This window comes from Siniperca chuatsi, linkage group LG18 (assembly GCF_020085105.1).
Source record: "Siniperca chuatsi isolate FFG_IHB_CAS linkage group LG18, ASM2008510v1, whole genome shotgun sequence".
NCBI lineage: Eukaryota > Metazoa > Chordata > Actinopteri > Centrarchiformes > Sinipercidae > Siniperca > Siniperca chuatsi.
This window is the reverse complement of record NC_058059.1, coordinates 5,859,364-5,883,828: the sequence shown is the minus strand read 5'-3', so window position 1 is coordinate 5,883,828 and position 24,465 is coordinate 5,859,364. Positions and strand designations below refer to the sequence as shown.

Here is a 24,465-nt window from a genome sequence, read left to right as displayed (position 1 = left end):
TCATACCTCAGCATTACAAGGACAACAACAACTGGGGAATGGGAGGAAAGAAGAACTGTGACCGATTTCCATTCAAAACTCTTCCATTCTCATTAATTTGAACTCTTCCTCTGACGTTTATGTGACAATTGGGATGCTCAGAAACTGCTACACCCAGTATATGTTTTCAAACATCCACTTGCCACAAAGACAGAAATCTGAAGCACTTCAGACACTAAGCTTTTAGAGTCTAAGTCTAAAACCCTCAAATTAAGCTAGTTAACTCCAGCTAATTAGCAGTACTAGCTGGAGTTTAAGCATTCAGAATTACAGAGTATGGTTTTGTATTCAAATGAAAGAGACTTTATTTATTTATTACAATAGCATCTGAATTGGCATGGATTGGAGCGACCCAACTGCTGTGCTGTCTCTGCAAATTTAGGACTTATTATTTTATCTGGAGTCTTTGATGTCAGATGATTATCAAGGGGAGACAGATTTTTTTTTAAATGCACAATGAATGTGAATACATTTGAAGAAGCCATGTTATACCAAAGCACAGAGTCTAAAAATGCTAATAATGCAATAAATATTAACCCATGTTTTCCTGGTTCATACATAAATTTGAGATAGAAACATGATCTTAGGTGTGTGGTGTTCGACAAGGGTGCTTGCTGCATGCTGAGTTATTTTCAACCATTTCATCGCTCCCTTTCGAATATCTGCTGCAACCACTGTATTTTCCACAAAGGCAATTAGAGGCCAGAAACATGAGTATGCATGCAGCAAGAGCAGCTCCAGCAGCACCCTGGCTAAGAAGAGGGAGGAAATAGAGAAGGCATGCTGTCCAATCCGAACAGAATATTGATGCATCAATCATACATGCTCAGTAGGCTACACACACCAGCATTAAGATCATATAATACAGCATGTGCATGTGAAGATGTATTTCTCAAGGACAGAGATGAAAGCATGCTGAAATACTGTATTTTGCACACACTGGTCAGAAGAACAGGAACCATGCAAAATTATTTAAAACTGAAAAACAATAATAACAATTGCCAAGCCTCATAAAATAGGACTGATGGTGATACAGTAAAAAACAGAACGCATGCCTGCACTTCCGAACCAAAAGACATGGCAGATAATTGAGTTAGAGGAGACAACAACACTAGATAGGTAACAATAGAAATCCTGCTCATAATCGCTCGGCTCAAATGTAGGCTTTGAAAGCCCCGCTACTCTCTCTAAGGGGCTGCAATCGTTCCAGCGGAATACTGGAGGGATAGAGGGTAATCCTCAAAGATGTATAACGCAGCTGAGAGCTGCCTGATTGACTGTGCATGTGTGAGCGCTGGAAGGGTGTCAATGTGTGCATGTGATGCTCCATGCCTGTGCTATCTCCTAACAAGCCTGCCTCTTCCCTGACTAATCTGGCAAAGATTCCCTCTCATCTGGTACAACACACACCTACACACTCCCTCTCCCCCCCCCCCTGCTCTCACTCACACAAACGGACACGAATAAACTCACAGAGACACTCGCTCTCTTTCCCACCCGCGCGCGCGCGCACACACATACACACACACACACACACACACACTCATTTTATCCATCTCTTCCTCTCTTCCCATGCGATGTAGCCTGGCTGAATCCTGAGCCCGAGAAGAAAGACATGGAGGAGGTTATTTACCTGACTGCAATCTGCAGGCTGGCTATCAGGATCGGCTGCAGCTGTGGGGGAGAGAATTAGCAAGCCAGCATAGCGGCGAGCTGCTAGTCTCTTCATCAGCTGATCACTCAGAAGCAGAGCCCAGAAGGGGGGAGAATAAAAGCGCTATGTTTTCATATACAAATCAATGGGCTGGGGGAAAATAGAAATGCCATACCCATCTCCTGTCTGCAGCTCTCCGAAGTCTTTTTCCTGACTCTGGAAGGCCCCGAGCTTGTCTCCCTCTGCATGTTTTTAATATCGACTGCTGCCAGACGGGATTTTTTTTTCTCTTCCTACCCTGCTGTTAAAGTTATCGGGTCCATTTTTATTTTTTTACATTTTGCATTGCATTTCAGAGGGAACGTGCCATTTTATGTCAACTAATGCAGTGATGTTAGAAACATGAGTCCAACCTGCAGCAAGGACATTCATGGTTCATACAGTGTGAGAACATTCGTGCAAGCGCGTAGGCTAATCGCCACGGGGGAGGGGGGTCACGTCCCCGCTAATATGTGAAATATGGAACCCCCCAATAGTTGTAATGACCATACACCATCATCAGATCCACGAAAAGCTAAAAGAAAGCTATTAGTTCTCCTCAAAATTCGGTGTTAAATCAATTCTAAAATGCACTGGATGCTTAGTGTTCACTGAACTCCTCCTGCTTAGTTGGTGTACATGACAACCAGCAACAGTGAACACAACAGCTGTGTGCATGGCTCAGGAAGCTGCCAAAGTTTTTACTCACTTGTCTTCAAAAAATTGTATGGGTAGTTGATTTGTCACAAAACTGTGTCTCTGTGCATGACCAGGTTATTATGTTGTTGTTCAAAGGCACACTTGCTGGTGGCAGCTCTGAAACGTGTGCGCCAGGCTCGCATTGTCTCTGGCGCATGGTCCTAATTACCGATTGTGCCAGGTGTGACAGGGGCCAGACATCTGGCTACTTCCAGCATCATACTGTGTATATGAGCCGACCTGCTGATTCTGGTGTGGGAAACCTATTCTCATTCCCAGGGCGTCAAATGCCACATTTTGTGATTGTGCATTGCATACAGACACACATGCTACCCTTTAGTGTCTGTAGGAGATGCCTTCCAAAACGACTTGGTTAGGTAGTAAGAAGTCACGTGATGTAAGTGATTTAACGTGACTTAACGTACCTTAAAACTTTAAATAACTCAACATTAACTTTTGGTTTCACATAAGATACAAACCCCGGTCTTCTGGGTGAAAGTCCTGTGTTTGTTTGTTTGTTATCTTTTAAATTGACAAACATGTAATTCATGGCACAATTCAAATGGGATAAAAAAAATTATAGTTGTCTCTCGCCATTGACTACCATACATATTTTTTCAGAAATAAGGTTCCATGGGGGACACCGGAAGGGTGGCACTTCCCCTCTCTATGCACAGCCTGAATCAGTTGTCAATCAGTTTTTAGGTCGGCTAATCATCGTTCTCATAGGAGAAGAGGGAGGTTCGACACGAAGAAGCAAACTTACCTCAATGTTTAGATCCAAAGTTTTCAGCTCTAGTCAAAGGATCAAAGTATCAATAGACAGCAATGTTTTTAAATCAACATAGTGGAAGTAGACAACTTCTGATCATAACAGAACAGAACAGCATTTGTTGAAAAGCTAGACGCTGGCGGCTAATGAGTTACCACAGGCTGTATGCAGTAAACTGCAAGCTAACGTTATGCTAACCTCCATCAGAAATTATAGTAATAAGCCTCAGGAGGGAGGACTGCAGTTGGACCCTTCTTGGCCCACCAGGTGCGATCCTGGGAAAATAAAAACTTGCTAGCTAATGCTGGAAGCCAGAAACTTTGATAATCAAAACAAAGAACACATTTTCTTGCAGTGGCTTTTCTGAAATGAGCAATGGTTATAGTTACTATATTCTGTTATGATCGAGGAGTTAATAAGCAGACAGCGTTAGCTAGCATGCTAGCTAGTAGAAAAGTTGTCCATACAAAACAAATGATGGATGGAGTGTGAGTTGTTTGTGTCCCACCCCCCTTATAATATTGTGATGTGATTCGCTGAATTAAAAAGTGATTAACAACTGGTTCAGGCGGCATATTGGTGAAATTAGTTTTTGACTGACAGTGGATTGTAAGCCTCTGATTGGCCAAATAAAAAAAATATTGACAGTTACTACAGCCCTCTCAAAGTCTCCGGTCTGCAGAGATACAAACTTGGACTTTCTTGCTCTTTATACTCTGTCACCTGACTTCCTTAAGGCTTTCTGGCAGCCCTGTGCATCCAACACAAACACTAAAGGGCACCTCCTGCATCTGTATCATGGATGTATTATTAGAACTGGATACCGGACCCAAAAGTGGCGCTTATTTATTCCAATGAGAAATTCTCACCTGGTGCATAAGCCAATTTTTTTTTTCTAGCTTCCGGGTTTACTTCCAGGGTATGGGGCCCACTGAATATGCGCAGTAGTGTTTCGCCTGCTGGCCCCACCCGCAAGTTCCCGCTTGGCCCATATACTTTACATTGTGATGACGTCAGGGATTTTTAAATAGCTTTTCTCGGCTCTAGGAAAGTTTTACTAATACAGAACCTCCATGCATCAAAAATTCATAATTTACCTTGTTTGCAGTTTGAGGTGTCCTGTCAACAGTTTTATAGACATCTCTTTTATAATGGTGGCCTATGGGGAAAATGCTTTTTGGGCCACAGGGGGATTTTTCGTTGCAATACGTGACCACTGGAAAAAAATTGGCTGCAAGGTTGAGCGGCAGCGCTGTATCCAGTTCTGTTTATACATCCATGGTCTGTATACAACGCGGAGGGGCGTGACAAAACGTCGTTATTTGATGCCCTGGGAAAGAGAACGGGCTGGTGTGGCAGAATACCTCAGATCAAAACAGGCAAAGCTTCATTTACCAAATCAGCAACATTGACCATTAGTACCTTACTGCAACCTTAAAAAAACGTAAATTATTTTACAATTACCACCCAAACTTGGTCCCCCCAATGTCTGACTGAAGATTTCGCTCTTGCATTTGTGCAGCCCCAGAATTCCAGCAGGGTGATTAATGCCTTAATATCGACCCAGCTTACACTTAATTTATGTGCCAAGACAGCAAGGAAAAAATATCTCTGCAACACTGAGCTGCTGAGCTGTAACAATTGCAGAAATAACATTGGACTCTTCCTAGCTTTGGCTGATATTCAAACACATCTGGTTTCTGTGAATCACTTTGTTTTTCCCATGTGCAAAAGACTGCTGGAAAACAGCACACAATGTCAGAACTCACACCACACGAAATTAAGGATACTCAAGACAACAGAATAGAAATAAAAGATCCTGTTGTTTGTTCTTCAAATAAGGTCAAACTCATAATGACAGAGCACTGCCCTTTTGTACCATCTAGACTTGTGTGGTCAGGACTGGAATTCAATGGAACCAGAGAGAAATCATGATGCAGTTAAGTTGAACAGGCAATCCACAGCAGTGCTTTCATACCACACAGCTGAGTCGATCTTCTAGCAACTGGCTAAGGCCATTTGTCATACTTAACTTTTACAGTGTACTTCTAACTTTTATAGGCTTACTGTAGCTAGACTAAAGGTCTTTATGCCAAAATAAAATGCTTTCAGAAAACTGTTTAAATATAACTGAACTTTCTATATTAAAGCCACTGGAAATTTTGCTTGAAATAGTAATATGACATTAAAGTTGAGTGCCTCCTTAAGCATCCACAAACATCTGAGTGAAAATAAATGTTCATAACGATTAGAAAACCTAGTTCAAAAAACAGCTCATTTTGCTGTTTAGACCATTTCTCAAGACTGTGTAGGCGTGGCAGATCACATTTTGATTGACATGTCCCTCGGTATGACTGACATCTCCTTGGCTCCGCCTATGTCAACAATCTTTTAGTTGAAAAATAAAAGAATGACACGTTGTCATCTTCACCGGTGGATGTGCACCCAGGGGCAGCACAAACAAGCATGATGAAGGAAAGAACAGAGAGAGAGAGATAGCGAGATAGATAAATCAAATATAGGCGATAATATAGGCGATATATGGTTAGCTAGCTAATTGCAAAAGGCTAAGCAGAGACGAGTTGGCTCAGCCTTAAAGAGGCAGATTGAGCGGGAACCGAGATGTTTTGTTGCAGCTGTTTATGTGGGAAAACTGACGTGGATTTGGTATAATTCGTGGAATTGATTGCGTAATTTTTGCAACCCAATATGAGGAAGGTTTACAAAAACTTAAATGACAATATTTCAAATTGCTATTATGTACATAAGATCATAAATTACATAATTAAAAGGCTAATGTGAATTTGGGTTTTAAAGCCTCTGAAAACTTGGTTTCAAATCTTAGGTATTTCTTCACAACATTAATAGTATAATAAAAATAAATTTATAATAAAGTTTATAAATCCTTGGTTATTATTTATTAGGAGTTAACACCAAAAATTCTGCTGATCTGCTTCATCAGGATTGTGTGGGTGTGGTTTGATTGCATTTGACTGACAGTGGCCTGGCAACATGAGCAAACAGCCCCACAACTGTCATCATATCATGAGTGAAATGTCACTTAATCCTGATTGGTGATTTTTGGAAATATGCCACATCACCTTTTTCCAACTGAGCCCCACGCACTTCAAACCGGCAAGAGGAGCACTGACAAAAACATAAACAAGTCTCTCATGTGAAATAACCAAAACTGTTCCCGCCTTTGCAGAAAACAGTGTCTTCATGTAGGACAAAATGGCTCATAGTAAGATGCTGCATGAAAAAAAACAAACCAGTTGAATGAGTTCATTCTGAAGCCTCTTCCACACTCACACTAATAACCCTCTCTCACATTATGTTGGCAAGTCTTTTCAGACTTCATTTACTAGTTGAAAACATATTGAACAAAGATCAAGCAAATGATACGTCAACTAAAATGTTGAACTTTTTAAGATCAACATGATTTCATCAACATGTTTGGTGACAAGGTATATGCTGTAATGAATTCTTATATCAATTTGAAACTTACTGTATGTTTTTGGAGGTTTTACAGCAGGGTTACAGTACACTGGAATTTATTGGAAGAGAAAATAAATGTGAAACCTATTGCAGTTTCAGCTCTATGATGTGGCATATTCAAAAACGATGATTTGAAGTCCAACTGAAATCACATTTAGTCATCCCTTTTTGCAGTCAAAAATAATGTTGTTTTTTATTTTCAATAGTTTTGGTGAATTAATGCAAAGATAAGGAGCATGAAAGACCACCCAACATATGTGATATGTATATATGTAGATATGTATGATATAGAAGACAAAAAAGATTTGTCATTAGACATTAACGTACAATAAGCAGTAATGGAATATGATAGGAGGAGGCATTGTATCTTGTATTTACAGCTGTAAAAAGCACATGTTGTGGAGCAGAGGAATTAGACAAATATTTAACTGCAGGAACCCTAATCATAAACACAGACAGGGTGCACCACCTGGCTTGAAATAATAAATCATTAGCCAGCAAATTCATCATTAGTGAGCAGATGTGAAGAACATGCAACATGCTGTACTGTAAACAGGATACTGTGCACACTATTTTTTGATAGTATTTCTTGGCTCAGTGTAGAGGGGGATTAATCTGCATGAAAGTATGACTGCTGATTTTCCTTGCATGCCAGTTTCATATGAAATTTATTAGTTTTAAAAAATGAAAAAAGAATGGAGCCCTCATTATTGTTTTGCTTGTTTATACTCAAAGAGTATGCAAATGTGAAGTGACTGGATTGGCTAACCCTGGTGAAATAGAGATATCATTTCAGTATTACGTTCCCAAGAACCACTTGCTCAAAACCGCTGACTGTTACCATGGCAACTGCAAATTGTGATGGTAGACCTTGTATATCATTGTATTTTATTACTGTTTCTGGGAAATGACTCAGTGCTCTCAGTCACACATGCACAAGCTCTCTCAGTAATGGGACACAGTGACACGTCAGGGGTAGGTTGGGGGGGTGGGGGGGTGGGGGTGGGGGGGTGGCGGCGGACGGGGTACTGTGAGAGATGACAACATAATTTTATACATCTACCCTGTCTTTTCAAGGAAGCTTTCTGTCTTCTACACCCAAGCATCACTTTTCAAACCTTTGCAAATAGGCAAAATATAAATCATTTGGGTAGATGCAGAAAATAAAAGTGCAGGGACAGACAGACAATCCACCATATGTATGATATATGTATGAGTCAAAATGTATATTTCACACTTCAAAAATTGGGCTATTTTATGATTTATTATAATTTATACTTTATCTATATACCTAATTCTATTTTAGTGTTTGCAGTGGTGCAAGCATGGATGGAGCTAAGCATACTTACAACATACTCAGTAATCCCAGCTGTGCAATTTGCCTTGTATGGTCACAAAGCCAATTAACAATGAGCCAGCCATTTATACAGGTCTTCTGAAAAGATGTTTAAAATTTAAGGCATCTTGCATCCCTATCCTTATAAAATAGTCAAGAAAGCTCACTGAAAAAAACATGTGGAGACAGAATGGACACAGAGGAAGACAGGTGGAAGGAAAAGAGCAGTGAGGGAGGCGAGTAGTTTCTGTCTTAGAGGAGAACAGAGAGTTCGGTGTCAAGGGATGACTCAAACTGGTGTCTGCCAGACTGAAAATGGGGGAAAGAAGTGTTAATGACTCACAGGTTTTCAATTGGTTGAGTTACTTAATATGAGAAATGTGAGAAAACATTCATCCAAGACACCCACTGAAACCTGTTGAATGTGGAAAGGGAAAAAAAAGGCTCCACAAAAGCTTTTACGCACTGATCAGTCTCTGTGTACCTTTTCTGTAGGTGTTTTTTTGCTTCATTTGATTAGTAGCCAACAGTCGAGGGGGACATGGCGCAGAAACAAACTTGAGAAAATAATTTTGAGGTACCATTGCCCAGTGTAGCACAATAATAAAGAGATTCTTTTTTTCCCATACATTTAATGTCCCTTCATGAAATGGATATAATAAATGTGTCCCATATAAAGCATGTGTTAACTTAACAAAAATATACTGTAAATGTATAACACAATAACCACCGTACTTGTGGGATTTTAAGTTTACAGATGAACCATTAAAGATGGTTCCAAATTAAATTGAAAGGAATGTTTAAAGGTTTTATTAATAACATTTTTATGTAGACGAATATTTAAAAAAACCCCAAAAAACATCCACAGAGCTTTTAGAAAGGTGCGAAAGAAAAATAACACTTTTCCAATAAAAAATAAAATTATGATTGTGAATTAATCATTTCAAAAATTTTGACGGTTTCAAAATGAATGTTTTGTTTATCTCTGTGTGAGATGTCTGACGTTTGGTTCCTGCTTCTAACAAGGCTTGTGAGCCAATAGTAAAAACAACATTGGTATCACGTGGTATAGTTGCCAGTTAGTGTGGAAAAAACGGACACTGGCGTTAGCACATATTAGCTATCTTAGCTTAATCGTCCGAACAACAATAACCCATAAAATTACAATTCTGCATATTTAAACAAAATCAAAGACAACTACCAACAGACATAGTCCTTACAACCTAAAACTAATGCGTTGTCACCAGCTAGATTCTCAAAATTAGAAAGCTTCAGTCCCTGAGGAGCTAACATTGGACATTGAGTGGACACAAGCTATGACAAGCTAAACGTTACTTAAAGCTAGCCAGCCATATCCTATGATTACCATAGATAACGTTACATGAAACACCACAGCACAAAGTAACATAGCTACATGTTGCAAAATTAATTCATTATTCTATCACGAAAGATTCATCACTTGACATGACTGAGTCTGTCTTGAGTCTCACTCGACCATGAAATATACAGGTTGTGCAACGAACTGGCAACCACTGGAACGGAACGTTATCAATCTTATCAATAGTACCTTAAACAGTTAATACCTATGATGACAGGAGAGCATTGCAGTCAATGATAAGAAGTCACTTTAGTTACAGAAAAGAAAACATTGGGCCGTCCAGTCTTCATCAGTGTCAAAACTATCCATTATAATGTAGACACCACTTAAAAGGACTAGTTTGACATTTTGGGAACTACACTTTTTCGCTTTCTTGCAGAGAGTTAGATGAGAAGATGGATACCACTCTGTCCTTATCTGTCCATTAAATATGAAGCTACAGCCAGCGGCCGATTAGCTTAGGTAGCATAAAGAATGGAAACCGCTAGCCCGGCTTTGTCCAAAGGTAAAAAGAAATCCGCTTACCAGCACCTCTACAGCTCACTACTTAACACATTATATCTCATTTGTTTAATCTGTATAAAATCCAAGCTAGCTTCATGTCCTTTACAGTACATGTCATCAACAACAACACTTCCCATGAATCTTAGAAACAGAAGCACTGCAGTTGTGTTCAATTGCAGGTAGCTTTGGTGTTTGGTAAAATGCCAAAATGTTTGAATATATAGGCTTCCATGCTTCATGATTTGTCTAGTAAAGCAGTACAGATACGGCAAAAGTATCAACTTATGAATACAAATAAATACTTTTTTTACATTACAGTTAAAATATGGATATATAAGTCACCTAGTTTTAAGATTTTAAGGGTTTTTTTCAAAATATGTAACATAATTAATCATATTTTGTAGCTATTTATCTGATCTGATATTCATATACATATTTGCTCATACATCTTTGGGTTTGATCCTACTGTACTGTATTTTCTTTTGCAATTATATAATATTGCAATTATAAATATTTATAATAAAGAGATTTAAAATGATTAAAGAAACTTTTGAGTGATAGTATATAATGCATGACTGCAGGATACAACATTAACTATTATCTCTTATGAACATAGAATAGTAATATACTCTGCCATGCATATATTACCTGCTGAGTTACAATATAATACACACAATATAGTACACATGCTGCACTAGAATGCATGGCATTGGAGAATAACTAGCATTCTGTCAACTGGTTAAAAGAATAAGTCTGACTAACTTGGTATCCAACTATAAGTTTGAAACTGACACTGTTAAAATTCCCCCCTTTTGTTATGGGGGCTTTGATATTGAATCACCTCATATATAAGATTCAAGAAGCATCCATTCAAGCTTTGGGGCATCATCTCATTCAAAGATATTTCTACCACCAGAGGCGGAGAGAGACTTGCCACTGTGTCGAGCAGCTGCCTGTTAAAACACATACACAGGGACAAACACAATAAAAGAGTTTTTAAAAAAACTACCCGCATATATACTTGGTTTAAGTGTTAGTGTGAAATGGTTGACCCACATACCCCTGTCTGTCCTCTGGAGAAGTTGGCATGTGCATAAAGGAGCACTGCAATGTCATTATGCCCTGCCTCCAGTGCAATGGACAGGGCTGTGCTTTCATCCTGTAAACACACAAACTCATATACATTATGAGAGGTTTTGCTGTTTATTGTACATTTACAGATGAAAAAAGCATACCGTGCATATTTAATTGTATACAACTTCTACCTCTTTGATCCCCTGACATATTTAATTAAAAAAATGTAACTAATATTTACTCTCTGCTTTTGTAATACAATATGTGAGACAAAGTTGAAATGTTTCAGCTTCACAGCTTGAAGCCACCAGGCTCACATAAGCTGCACAGAGTAGCAGCAATGACTCACATACACTGTCAGTCAGGGTGGCATCACAGTCTGGCTGTGCAAGCAGTAGTCTAACAATGTTAGCATGGCCGTGCTCGCTTGCACACATCAGCGCCGTGGAGCCCTCATCATCCTGGAGATTGACCTCCGCCCCCTGTGCCAGGAGTGCCTGCACCATGTCCATCCTGCCATGGCTCACAGCCAGCATCAGAGCTGTCTGACTGGCCTGGATGGGAGGAGGTATTGGTCAAACAAAGGAAATAGGGTTAATGATGCCGAGTCCACACATCTCAAACATTTCAAATATAGAATCATAGCTTGTTTGTGGAATCAGACAGATCACACTTTCTTCATTCTTCACTCATTGAAGATATATGCACATACAGTACATGCACCCGCTGAAAAATACAGTAACGTTATATTTTACAGTTATTATAATTCCTAATAAGTATCTAAAATGTTCCTGGAAAGAACCAGGTATTTATGCCGGCAATTCCAATTAATTGCCTGCATAACCTTGGGTCTTTTTGTCAGCGCACAGGTCAGCTGAACATGCATAAATGTGAAATTTCTCTACAGGCAAGCATACAATTCAAAAACACCAATAGTAAATGAATAATGAATTAACATTAACTTGGGTCTGAATGGAGGTCGTCTTTAAAAGAAAATTCCTTTGTAAATATTTTTCCTATAATTAGCAGCAAATTACATAGTTCTTTCCAAGAAAACTTCAGAGGTAATTATTAGGAAATGACAGATCTATAAAATAGAGTTACCAACAAATATGAAATATGAAATATTTTTTAGTGATACCCACATTTGGAATTAAATTGTTTGTGAAGAGCTGCACCAAAACTGGCTTAAACAAAACACCTGCATGTAAAAAATAACGTTAAAATAACTTTACAGTGATAGAAAATGTATAAATGAGCAAATCACTAATTTTGCTCATTACACCTAGAGGCCTCATCTATATTTCACTTTTGTTTGTATTTTGTTCCTTTCTCCTGTTTACTCACAGCAACATATGGACACAATTTAGAGAAACAGCAGGACATCACACCCACTACCACTACCTGTGAACAGACTGACCTGGCTGGCCTTGGCATTGACATCTCCCTTTGTGAAGAGCTGCTCCACAACTCTCATGTCCTCTGGACTTTCCACAGCTGCGAGTGCAGCCAGCATGATGGACGTGTAACCTGCTTTGTTCTGCTGATTCACGTTACACACCTCTGTAGTGATGGTGGACAATTGGCCCAAGTAGAAAAAACAAAAGAAAGGACAGCAGAAAGATATAAAAAAAGAAAGAGGTTTATATCTTTTTTTATTTATTGGTGGTACTCGCAAACTCTTTCCACCTATACAGACTGTGCCAAGTTTCAAATTGTAAGAAATATACAAAATGTACAAAATAAGCCTTTTCTACATAAAAATGTCAAATAAAATGACGTGGAACATGGAAAAAACGTTAGCACTCTCAAAAACCATGCTTTAAAGGTTCTGTAAAAGAGATTAATTAAGATGAACATTAATATAGCAGCAAACAACTATTTGCTATGTAAAGATATAGTGGAATAATGGCATCCTGAGCAGAGGATAACATTACACCCCCTCCTCTGCCTGTGTCGGCAGACGGTTTTGGTGAGTTTTATTTTGTTTCCGTCAAGTTTGAATGAAGTCTATTTAATGATCTGCAAGATAAAATTACAGTTTTTCTCAATGGAGTCTGGTGTGCTGTAGCACCCACTTGTTTTGGTCTGAGATGCAGGTGCTCTAGTGCGACATTTAGTGGCAGTGAATGTTCCTCTAAACCTAACACAAACTGAGCCTTAGGAGTGGTCTGGAAGTAAAATATTTTTAAACTAGACTACTACAGACAGTATTTTTATCCACCTAATGTTTACTATATTTTTCATGAAGATTAACTTTATAACACATTGACACACACATTTACCTTGCAGAGCTGGGGATGGAAAGCCATGTAATAATACAAACATAACATTGATAAATCTCTGTGACACAGAGAATTAGAATTGTTTAGTTTTTTGCTGATTATAAGCTTCTATTCCACCTGGCCTTAAAACAGACAGAGGTAGGTCCAATCTCTTCTGAAAGCTGTAGCAAGGCTTTTATATAAAAATAAGAAAGAGTACTTTATGTCCTCCATTAGGACACTTATTCAGTGTTTTGCCTGTTCAATTTATATTGATTAAAGCCTCTGAATGGCCTGGCCCTGAATCATATTTCTGAACTTCTGATCCCTTGTAGACCTGTCCACAGCTAGAGAAAAGGTTGAAACAGTTCATTACGATTTTAAAAGTGTTCTAAAGTACATCTTCATTACTAATTTTAAGAAAGATGGTGTTTGGACAAATTATACCCAGTGCACTACAGGCTAGTGAAGATACATGCACTGCTACAGCAGTACAGAACTTGCGAGGATCAATATAAGTATTTTAACAACCACTTTCACGCATTGGAAGAAGTACATGCATTTTGTAAGTGCGGTGTACTTATTGTTTTGTCATAACAGCTTTGACAGTAAAAAAACTTCTCTTTTGGGTGGTTGTGCAGCAGTCAAAAAAATTTATTCTCACAGCGAGGAGACAGGAAAGATGAAAAAGCCAGAATGTTGTTAGAGTTGTTAGTTGCCCTGTGAGTATTACTGTACCTGCATCAAGCAATTTTTTGACAATGGCAAAGTTGGAGTGAGACACACTGTAGTGCAGAGCTGTGTTTCCATTGCCGTCAGCCATATTAGCTATATGTTGCAATACTGAGGGGGAAATGACCCGAAACATAGTCAAGTAATCCTCCACCGTGTCAGGAGCAGCTGACTTGTGGCTGGACACAGAGAACCACTCTTGCTGCAGGGTTTGTAGACAGTCATGCTGCAAGGGACAAAAGAATACAAAAAACCCAGGTATGTGTATATTAAAATCAGTTTTTTTATGCATCCTCATAAATGTCTTCAAAGTTGCTGTAATTCACAGTGTGTTTTTTGTATCCAATGCCAAAGTCATTCTTTTCTAAATTACATACTACTCCACACCCATCCAGGGACATACCGTCAAATGTGCGCGCACACACACACACACGCACAGCTCTTACACTGAATATAGTGAACAAAACATACCAATTCCCTGCTGGATAAAGCTGTGTCATCACTCAGGTGCATCTTTAAGGCTTGACAAGCAGAAAACATCTTTTCACTTAACTTACACCTGAAAGGAATCAAATGCTACAGGTTACACGTTGTGTGTTCAGATCTGAGCCGAACCCTCAAAAGTTAGACTCACACAGTAAAATATCATATTGATGGATGAGGTTTTTTAAGGCAGTAATCTTATTCAACTAAGATTTTTTGGCTTTAAAACCTTCCGGACTCCTACATTACCTCTGTTGTGTATGTGATTTTGCAGACCCTTTCGATCCCTTGTTGGAGCCACCTTTGCCCTTTCTTGCTTGTGTTCCATCTTGAGAAGCTTCCCTTTTTTTGTTTCCTCTCCTTTGAACTTCCTCTGAGTTAGCCTTCTCACTGGCAGAAAGCTCGTAAGATGACATGGGGTCCAATCTAAGGACAAAACACAAGAGTTAATACACTGAAAATATGTTAAGATACAGAGTCTTGGTGTAAAATATTAGGCATTAGATGATTACCCTGTGGTCACCCTCATAAACTTCATGCTCTTCCTGTTGCTGCTACAGCCTTGGTCACCATTCTGTTTCTTCATTACAGACCGCAGCACACTGGCATTAGTTGACCTGTCTAGGAACAACAATGCAGCACATGCCTCTGAATCTTAACATACACCACACTTAATTAATTTAGCATAGTATCATCTGCAATGCATTTTATTAAATACAACACATGTAAAGAAACAGATACAAATCCACTAGGTCAATCTGGGCAGGACTTAGTGATGATATATTCATGCTTTATATATATTCTTACAAATTTGAAGGCCTCATTTTAAAAAGAGAAAGCTTTGTCTGACACCAGCTCCTCCTACGAAGTCATTCAATTTTAGACCCTCAGCCACAAACTGGTATGTGGTACAAGACGCCTTCCAAAACCAGATATCATTCCAAATAGTGTAAGTCTATCCCTCAGAAAGTCAACTTGCCAAGCCAAAGGCAACCACTTCCTCTTATCCTAACACATGTCTAAACTGGTCCTCGGGAGTGGTCTGGAAGTAAAATATTTTAAACTAGACTACTTTCGCACAGACAGTATTTTTATCCATCTAAAGTTTACTGTATTCATCATGAAAATGAACTTTATAACACACCCACACACACACAAACATGTGTACCTTGTAGAGCTGGGGATGCCTGTTGTTCTAACATCTGTATCATTCTTTTCACCTCTGAATCATTTCCACCCTGTTGGCAGATTCCTGGGTTTGCTTTGTCACACTTAGAAAAGTCAACTGACAGTTTAGATGGGGACTGAAACTCTCTGCTGACTGTGACAAAGAAAGAGGATTTAGTTTTAATTAGTTTTTGAATAGTAACAGCATGACATTACATATATTACATACAATATATCACATAATAATCCAACATTAAAAGGTCCTTAGTGGAGTTTTTGAAGCTATATTATATACTATATACAGTGGTATGAAAGTGTTTGCTCCCTTCCTGATTTCTTATTTCTGTGCATATTTGTCACACTTAAATGTTTCAGATCATCAAACAAATTTAAATCAATGGTGGAGTCATGAACACTGACATTAACTGAGGCAAGTGAGGCCTGCAGTTCTTTGGATATTGTTGTGGGGTCCCTGAATGGCTGAAGAAGAACAAAATGAAGACTTTGGAGTGGCCTAGTCAAAGTCTTGACCTGAATCCTATAGAGATGCTGTGGCATGACCTTAAAAAGGCAGTTCATGCTCAAAAACCCTTCAATGTGGCTGAATTACAACAATTCTGCAAAGATGAGTGGGCCAAAATTCCTCCACAGCACTGTAAAAGACTGCAAGTTATCGCAAATGCTTGATTGCAGTTGTTGCTGCTAAGGGTGGCCCAACCAGTTATTAAGTTTAGGGGGCAATCACTATTTCACATAGGGCCATGTAGGTTTGGATTTTGTTTTCCCTTAATAATAACAACCCTATTTAAAAACTGCATTTTGTGTTTACTTGTGTAATCTTCGACTAATATTTAAATTTGTTTGATGATCTGAAACATTTAAGTGTGACAAACATGCAAAAAAACAAGAAACAGGGAGGGGGCAAACACTTTTTCACACCACTGTATATTCGTTTCACACTATTCCACTGACTGAGAATTGGTGGCAGTAAGATGCCAGTAAATGTAGCATTGTACCAGCAAACAAAGGGTAAAAGAAGACAACAAACATAAACTTGGACGTAAATACCACAGATTTAAAAAATAAATTCAGTTTTGCAAATGTTTTATGAGGAAATACAATCACCACATTTGCCTGGCCTCAAAATTACACACAATGCTTTTCGGTGAAATACACTATATGTAAATTTGAATGTAATTTATTTACAAGAATACTCCACAGGGTACCTTTAACCAAACACCTACACTGTTACCTGGTGGCTGAGAATCTGAAGGATGGACTTCTGCACCTCCTTGTGCTGCAGCTTTGTTATTGCAGGACAGCTTGGAGCTGGCCCTTCCACGGCTGCTGTGCTGCTGGACAAACCCTTCCCCCTGGTGAGTGCAGTCCACTGTGAGCAGGTCCCCATGCTCCCTGAGGAGCCTATGTATCTTCTCTATGTAATGGTTCAGCTCGGGGTCCCACTGGGAGCGTGAAGATTGCTGGAACATCTGGCAAGGTTTACTCAGTGAAACTGACAAATCCTGTATCTTCCCCTCCCCTACACCAATGCTCCTTGTCTTGATGGGGTCAGGTAGATGTGATGGTCCAGAGGCCATATTTCGGGTTTTCAGTCCAACCAGGAAATTCTCATTAATGTTCGTGAATCCAACACCAGTGTCTCGGGTTACCTTGGTGACTGTCCCTGGTGTTTGTTTTAAGGCACTTCCTAACAGATCTGAAGTTCCTACACCAATTGTGCAGGTCAATGGTGTGCATTTGATGCCTTCACTCCTGTTGTCTACTGACACTGTCCTAGTAACAGTCTGAGTGGTGTTGGTGTGCTTGTCTTGGGTATTTAGAACAGTATTAGTGCTGGAGTCTGTGTTGAAGGCATGTCTGGTATTGGTAAAGCGAGACACTGAACTGGATACAGTGTTGGTACGCTGAGAAGCTGTCTGAGGTGATGCCATAATTCCCAGATCCACTCCTCTGACTTGATCTGTGGCAATACCTTGAGAAACCACTTCCTTTGACGCAGAGATGATCACATCAACAGAACAGTCCCCACAAGCCACTGAATGATACTTGATCTTTCCTTTCTTAGACCCCAGATTCTCCACTGGTACCTCTGTGTTGGTTTCTGCATCACATAACTTTATCCCCATCCCAACTCCTTGTGTGTTCGTAAAAACTTGGATCCCCACGCCCTTTTCCATGGTCTCCACTCGCTCCCTGACCTCCCAGTGGCTCATGGCTACATCTGGTCCTGTGCAAACATCCTTCAGCTCAGGCCTACAACAAGATACTCCCACAGTCTTCACCTCTGTTGCATTCCCCGTGCTGGAATCTCGGAGCTCTGTGTGATTACCCACTCCCTGGCTTGTGGTGTGAGGCCTTGCCTCGGTGCCTGTGCTCACAGTGGATGGCCTAGCAAAGGAGGCTTTATCAGCTCGGGTCCTAGCTCCTGCAGCCTGAAGCTCCAGTTTCAGACGGCTCATCTCTGTCTGGAGAGCTGATTCTTTCAACTCTGCTTCTAAGTGACAAACTCTCTCCTTCAAGGCACTAATTATTAGTTGTTGGGCATCAAGCTCTGCTTCCCATTCTGTGTAAATTCCAAGATTAACTTCAGACACTTCTGTTGCAATAGACCTTGTCTCTACTTGATCAGTGTACACATATTTGTTTTCTTTTGTGGGTTTAGACAAGGTGATATCTATATCTTTATCAGTTCCAACTGCGACTGACTTGATAGCCTTGTCATGCAGAGGGTTATGGCCTTTTCCATGCGATGCCTGCAAATGTCTGCCCTTGATGGTTCTTTCCAATGCCTGCATCTCTTCAGTCAGTTCCCTGAACTCCCTTAGGTCGGTGCAGTCACTTCTCACTACACCCTCAAGTCCTTCCTCTGTATTCACCTTGTTCTCAATGTCAGACCTTTCCATGCTATATGCTCTCTTCCAGATCACATCATTTATGTCCTCATTGTCACTCTTGTTCTTGAGCTGAGAAACCAGTTGCCTCTTTTCCTCATTAAGGACTGAGATTTTTACCTGGAGGATAGGGATGATTTTCACTTGCTCCTCCAGGTCCTTCAGCCTCTGCAGGGCTACCACCATCTGGTCACGGACATGCTGCAGGTGCATGGGGCCGAGACTTGTAACTGGGGTGGTTCTACCAGAGCTCTGTGGGCTCAGCCTTAGGCATCCTGTGCTGCCTCTACTGCCCAGCGATGAGCTAAGGTGGACATGGATATCACCTCCTGTGCCAGTAGGGTTATTCCCATTGTTGTTCTGATTGTATGCACCCAGTCCAGTGAAGGGGGAGAGCGACCCAGGGGTGCTTACCCCTCCAAAGCTGGCCAGTCGTCGACGGGGATTGGGCTGAGGTAGAGGCTGGCTCGTCACCTCCTGATCCAAATGTTTGTGGGTCTCCACAATGGTCTTTTCCAACACGGGGCTTTGTTTTTGTAAAGCAAGAGATCTTGCAGCAGGCTGAGGCTTTGACTCATTAAGTATCTGAGAGCTTGCTGGCCCTTCATTCCTGGAGGGTTTGTTATCCAGTGAGGAACCATGTGGTGGAGGAAGAGGAGGTCGACCTCTGGTAGTAGAAGACATGCCCAGTAGTCTTGTATCATCACTGCTAGATGATGACAAGGATTCTGCAGAATTCTGGCTGGGTGAAATGCCACTCTGTGTTTTTTCCACACTATTGCCGGCCACTCTGGGCCTCCGCTTAAGGCTTAGCCGCTTAATGGTGGTGCTGTTTTGGAAACTGTCCACACATCTGAGGTAGTCCACGTCCGACTGATAACTGTAGTCAATCCCTAGGTAGTTAGGAATACACTCTTCAGTGCTTTGACCTGTTAGACCAACAGTGGAATAGCCATAGTTTATTTCTCTTGCAGAGTAAAAAAAAAAAAAAAAAAAAAAAAGTCCAAACACCGAGCTGGAAAGTGGGAAATCTAAAACACATACTATGTGGGAATGTCTCCAAATATCCCCCTGATTGCATATGATAAAAAAAATGTTAATAAAATTTCCTATGCATTGAGTTAAGTTTAAATTATAAAACTAGACATTAAATTTACAACAGCAAACCACTGATATTGAAAATCGAAATTGCTCTAAACTAATAAAAATATCATTGTCAAAAATCACAATATGCCATGGAAAATACAATCTCTTTATACTGCGTTATGCTATATACTTTTGGCCCTTACAGTTTCTTTCTTCTTTTCTTTTTCTTTCCTTACCTCAGTATTAGACGCTCGTCAGCGACCGTTTCTATTCGAGTCTAGAGCCTTCCTTCTATCACCTTGAAATGTTTTTGACTATAATCTCTCTGAGCCTGTCCCACAAGAAGAGGAGGGACACAGGAGGATTTAGCAATCGTGTAGACACTGTGTTTTCAGAAGTCACTTCTCTCCAAATGGTATGTCTCTCTACATAGACTGAACCCACTCTATAATTACTCTGCAGCTTTCCCTCTAAATGCCTGACCATACTCTTGGCAGGTTTTCTCAACCACAGACATCTACAAAGTATTTCAGCCAGTGAAAACACACAAAAAAGGAACAAATCTGTTTCATTTATCAAACACTTGACATAATAAAACATCATGAAACAGGTATAATTGTATTTAAATTGTAAATTCTGAACACTTTAGTTGCGAGGAATGTGTGTTTAAGTTGATGGAGATGTTCCCTTCTTTGCAATCTTTAAATTCCATTATAACCCCTATAAACAAAAGGCTGAACATATTTTGTGTATTACACATAGAAAAATGTATAAGTTATGAAATCCACATCAAGCAAAAACTAGCATTTAAGTTATTGGATAAGTAATAGTAATAGTTACCTGACACATTTCTCAAGATGTAACTGCCTTGAGCCATGAATATGATTCACAAAGTATCAATAATGGAGCGATCCCTTTATATCCAGTTAGAACTTTGAGTAAGTCTGTAAATAAAAGAAAAATGTAGAAAGTTTACCATGCTTCACATCTTGATAATTAGCTTTTACAGTGCATGTATTGTCCTACTGCATCACTCGTTAAATCTTTCTCTCTCCCAGCCCAGGTCCAGCAGTCAATAACAGCTAACCTTACATTGCTTACATAAAGGAAATGCAACACCAGGCCATGACATATTATAGTTAATTCTGCAAAACTACAGTGAGCAAAAGGCTAAGCCTCAGTGCACAACAGTGACTCACAGCATTGCAATGCCATATCACTTTCTCATCAGTAAGCACCTTCTGTTCTCAGCATGTGGAGGTTTTAAGGAGAGTTTTTTTGCAAAGACTGCGCATATGCTTTAGTTCTGATAATGTCTTGTACAGTAAATATTTTTCTCCCTTCATAGAGTCGCTAACATTTGCCAGTTAAGTCATTAGTCGAGTAGTGTTTTACATATAAAATAAGATTACATGAGACAGATAAGGAGAAATTAGGTTGTTCCAGCAGCAAAAAGCAGAGAAAAGAACATTTAATATATGCATACAAGGAAAATATAAGACAAAATATGGTAATAGAGCTGAACATCACAGAACTGAATATAAAGAACTGCAGAATTATGTAAACATATACTTCTGTCAACATCAATATGGTTAGTAGGCTGTAAAATAGTAACTTTATTAACATTTATGGATTTACTTACAGCTGTTACACCCAGGTGTTACAACCAGTCTCCATCACTCTACTTAATTAAAAATGGATCACTAACATATGTAACATTTAGCATATGTATGTATTTGTAAGTACATATTTGATGTATAAAAAAAAATAATCTTACTCCACATCAAAATCAGTCTCCACACTGAAGTCTAAAGACATTGTATTTTTCATCTGGAGCCAGAGTGAACAAGTAGAAATGACATCAAGCTTCAGGCAATAAATCATAAGTTATAAATAAATAACTAAGTTTAGCAAGTTCTCTTTAGAGTCAGCCACAGTGACCCAAAGTATTATTTCTGCTGCTCTCAGATGAATGTTACAAAGTGACTTGGGAAAACTCATTGTAGGAGGGAGTCAAGTTTTCAATTAAATACATAGAAGAAAACATCTGGAACTAACATATAAAGTATGAATGGGTTAAAGAGACAAGGAAAGACAAAGAAATAAAATTTAAACATGAGATTTAAATGTATGTATGCTTTATGCCTTTTCAAATCAGCTACATCAAAACATTGTACTTCTTACATAAACAGCATTATTTAATACAGAACATCTTATGTATTCACAAAGCAACTCAAATATCCTCATTTAATTACTCATTCGCTAACTTACATACTATGTGTGCCCAGAGGCCATTGGGTCAGTTTGGCACATAACCAAATACAGTATGCTTTACTTCTTGACTCAGACAACCATAACCATTAGGCACTCAAAGTTATTTGTTTTATATCTTACTGTTATTTGTTTTTCCAACTAAAATGATTTGTTTTCAAAAGGGATCAAGATGGATCAGCAATTAGATTTAACCATGGGCCATTTGTTTTAGCATTGTTCACTGGGGGGCCAACTTTATACAGGCACAATTTAAAAATAAAATTGATTAACAAAACTGTTTTAGGATTGTATCTGAGTGCAGATGTCATTTTTCCCATTAGTTAACTTTCATTTGGCAAAAGAAATGACTCGTAAATGTATTATGTGTGTTGCACTATGCACAGAGATGTCATTGATAGGTTATCAACACACGATAAGCAGTGGCCTGCCTCAGTTATGGATGAATGAAAAGTACTGTGTAGCTGTTGTTGCCTTAGATTAAAAAAATGTCATCAACATGCTATTTCTGTTAGACTTCCACCTATTTTTGTTTGCGAGACGCATATCTGTTCTGGTCAAACAACTGTGGAATTAAAACTGTGTTTGAATTTAAGGGGTACTTGTTTCATTTCAGTGAAGTGTATTATATTATTTATGTGTGTTATACATCTGGTAGGTTTATTAGACTTCATTTCAGTACTATTACATAGGTGTGTGGACATTACTTGTTCAAATAACCTGATGCAGAATGCAGAATGATGCACGCAGATGTTATGAGGTCATATTTATTAGGATTTACATAAGTGATGCATTTATATTGTTATCTACAGTAGATTTATGAAAAGTTATGTAAAGGTTTTCATATAAACTCTGAAATGGAAACTTCAGCTTTCATCAGGGGGCCAAATCATTTTGTTTGGGAGGGCTGGACATCAGTATGAAACACTGGCTGGATTTTAGTATAAGCAGATACATTTCCAATTTAACTGCTGCAAACCGTCACATAATGAGATGTTATCATTAAGATTCATCTTTTGTTGGTGTAAGTCCAGAGCTGTGGTTCCCAACTTGGGGGTCAGGACCCCCCAGAAGGGGTCACAGGACAAATCTAAGGGGTCAAAATGATTAACATTATAGGTAAGCAGAAACAAAAACTATATTGGCTATACCAAACTATGTAAAAAAAAAAGGGGTCAAGCAGACAAAATGGGTTGTCTGTAGGCCATTATTTTCCTGTTTCGTGGAATAGGCCAATTCCCCCCTCCTCACTATGTAGGAAGTCCTTATTATGATTTAGAAGAATTCCTCAACTGTTGACACTCACCTGTAAACAGAACCTGCTGAAACTGGTATATAAGAGTCTATAGTTAAAGATGACATCATTGCAAAATAAAAAGGGACAAAAAGTGGATGTTGCTTAAGCCTGACGCCTTGTGGTCACGCTGAGAGGATACAAGATAAACCCTACACTACGATATGATGTTGATGCAAAACTCTTATGTTTTTTTTTCTGTTTTAAAATTGCGATCAAAGTCAGTGCGTTTTCACCGGTTAGCCTACGTTAACCAGCTAATGTGATGAGATGCCACTCACCTGTGCAGGAGGAGAAGGTGGACACCTACAAGAAGAAGTTCGAGTGATGTAAAAGTTAGCAATAATGTCACAGTAGTCTTATCAGCTGGGAGAGGTCGAATTGGTAATTTTACATTACTGCGATCGCGAGTTTATCTTTTTCTTCCATTGGTTCACCTTTTTGCTTGTGAAACGCCATTCATGTGAAGAAACACGTTTTTACTCTACAGAAGTAGGACAGCCACTGCGCATGTGCCAAGAGCCGTCAACATGCACAGCAGGTGTTCCTGGGAGTCAGTCAGGTGATGAATAGTCCTCTGTAAAATATTGATGATGACTTTTCTTCTATTGAATCGATTACACAGCATAAGGACTACATGATTTTTGTCTCTGAAGCATCTTTCTTACAACTTTTTGCAGGTTTCTCTCCAAGAGAAGGGCTGGTTAAGTGGTATGTTTTACCAACAATAGCCTAGGCCTACATCAACTATTCTATTTTTTATAACATTTTATTTCTTAACACGAAATCCTAGTGTATATTTGCTATAAAAACCTAATCAAACATAACTAAATATACTGTAATGTTTCAGTATTATTACCTAAATCCACTTTTCCCTCCAGTGGCATAATTGGGAGACAGATTCAATGAGTTTTCTAAAGCCAAATAAAACGTACGGTATTCTTTGTTTGTATATTCTGCATGGACTTAAATTACAATAACAAATGGCAAAAATAAGTTGGTCACTCTTACATCCTGCAGGGTGGTGCTGTACCTTACCAGAGCTGTTTTGATGGTGCAGAAAGAATAAAGTAACTGCTTTTATTTGCAGAGAACTACAAAACTCAAATTGCCTCAGGGCACAACAGAGCTCCAGCAGGAAACGGCATGCTCCTTAGAATTGAATCTTTGCTCAGACTTCATTTATATTCGACAGCTTGTAAACTGCACAGCGACATCATGTGGACACAGTGGAGAAATACATTTTGCATTCCACACTAGACC

At 39.2% G+C, this 24,465-nt stretch overlaps 2 protein-coding genes across 7 annotated transcripts in view; both read right to left on the bottom strand.

The window, feature by feature from the left end:
- The window catches only part of LOC122865953 (probable global transcription activator SNF2L2), a 7,702-nt gene extending 5,840 nt beyond the window's left edge, over positions 1-1,862 (bottom strand). Inside the window, exon 1 of one of the 3 annotated variants that reach the window (XM_044175018.1) lies at positions 1,673-1,862. In XM_044175018.1, coding sequence (XP_044030953.1) covers positions 1,673-1,768 — 96 coding nt within the window. In that variant the 5' untranslated portion in view covers positions 1,769-1,862. Of the gene's footprint in view, positions 1-6; positions 1,413-1,580; positions 1,632-1,672 lie in introns of those variants that run through there. The other 2 variants (XM_044175020.1, XM_044175019.1) reach the window with 2 other exon arrangements.
- Positions 1-24,465, bottom strand: part of LOC122865952 (KN motif and ankyrin repeat domain-containing protein 1-like) — a 24,755-nt gene extending 290 nt beyond the window's left edge. The window contains exons 1-12 of one of the 4 annotated variants that reach the window (XM_044175015.1): positions 24,241-24,465; positions 20,478-20,581; positions 16,892-19,480; positions 15,641-15,793; positions 14,985-15,093; positions 14,722-14,898; positions 14,461-14,548; positions 13,996-14,215; positions 12,414-12,556; positions 11,347-11,547; positions 10,980-11,078; positions 10,761-10,872 (exon numbers count right to left, since the gene is read on the bottom strand). In XM_044175015.1, the coding sequence (XP_044030950.1) occupies positions 10,810-10,872; positions 10,980-11,078; positions 11,347-11,547; positions 12,414-12,556; positions 13,996-14,215; positions 14,461-14,548; positions 14,722-14,898; positions 14,985-15,093; positions 15,641-15,793; positions 16,892-19,480; positions 20,478-20,514 (3,879 nt within the window). In that variant the 5' untranslated portion in view covers positions 20,515-20,581; positions 24,241-24,465 and the 3' untranslated portion in view covers positions 10,761-10,809. Of the gene's footprint in view, positions 1-10,760; positions 10,873-10,979; positions 11,079-11,342; positions 11,548-12,413; positions 12,557-13,995; positions 14,216-14,460; positions 14,549-14,721; positions 14,899-14,984; positions 15,094-15,640; positions 15,794-16,891; positions 19,481-19,873; positions 20,044-20,477; positions 20,582-23,483; positions 23,761-24,240 lie in introns of those variants that run through there. The other 3 variants (XM_044175014.1, XR_006375583.1, XM_044175017.1) reach the window with 3 other exon arrangements.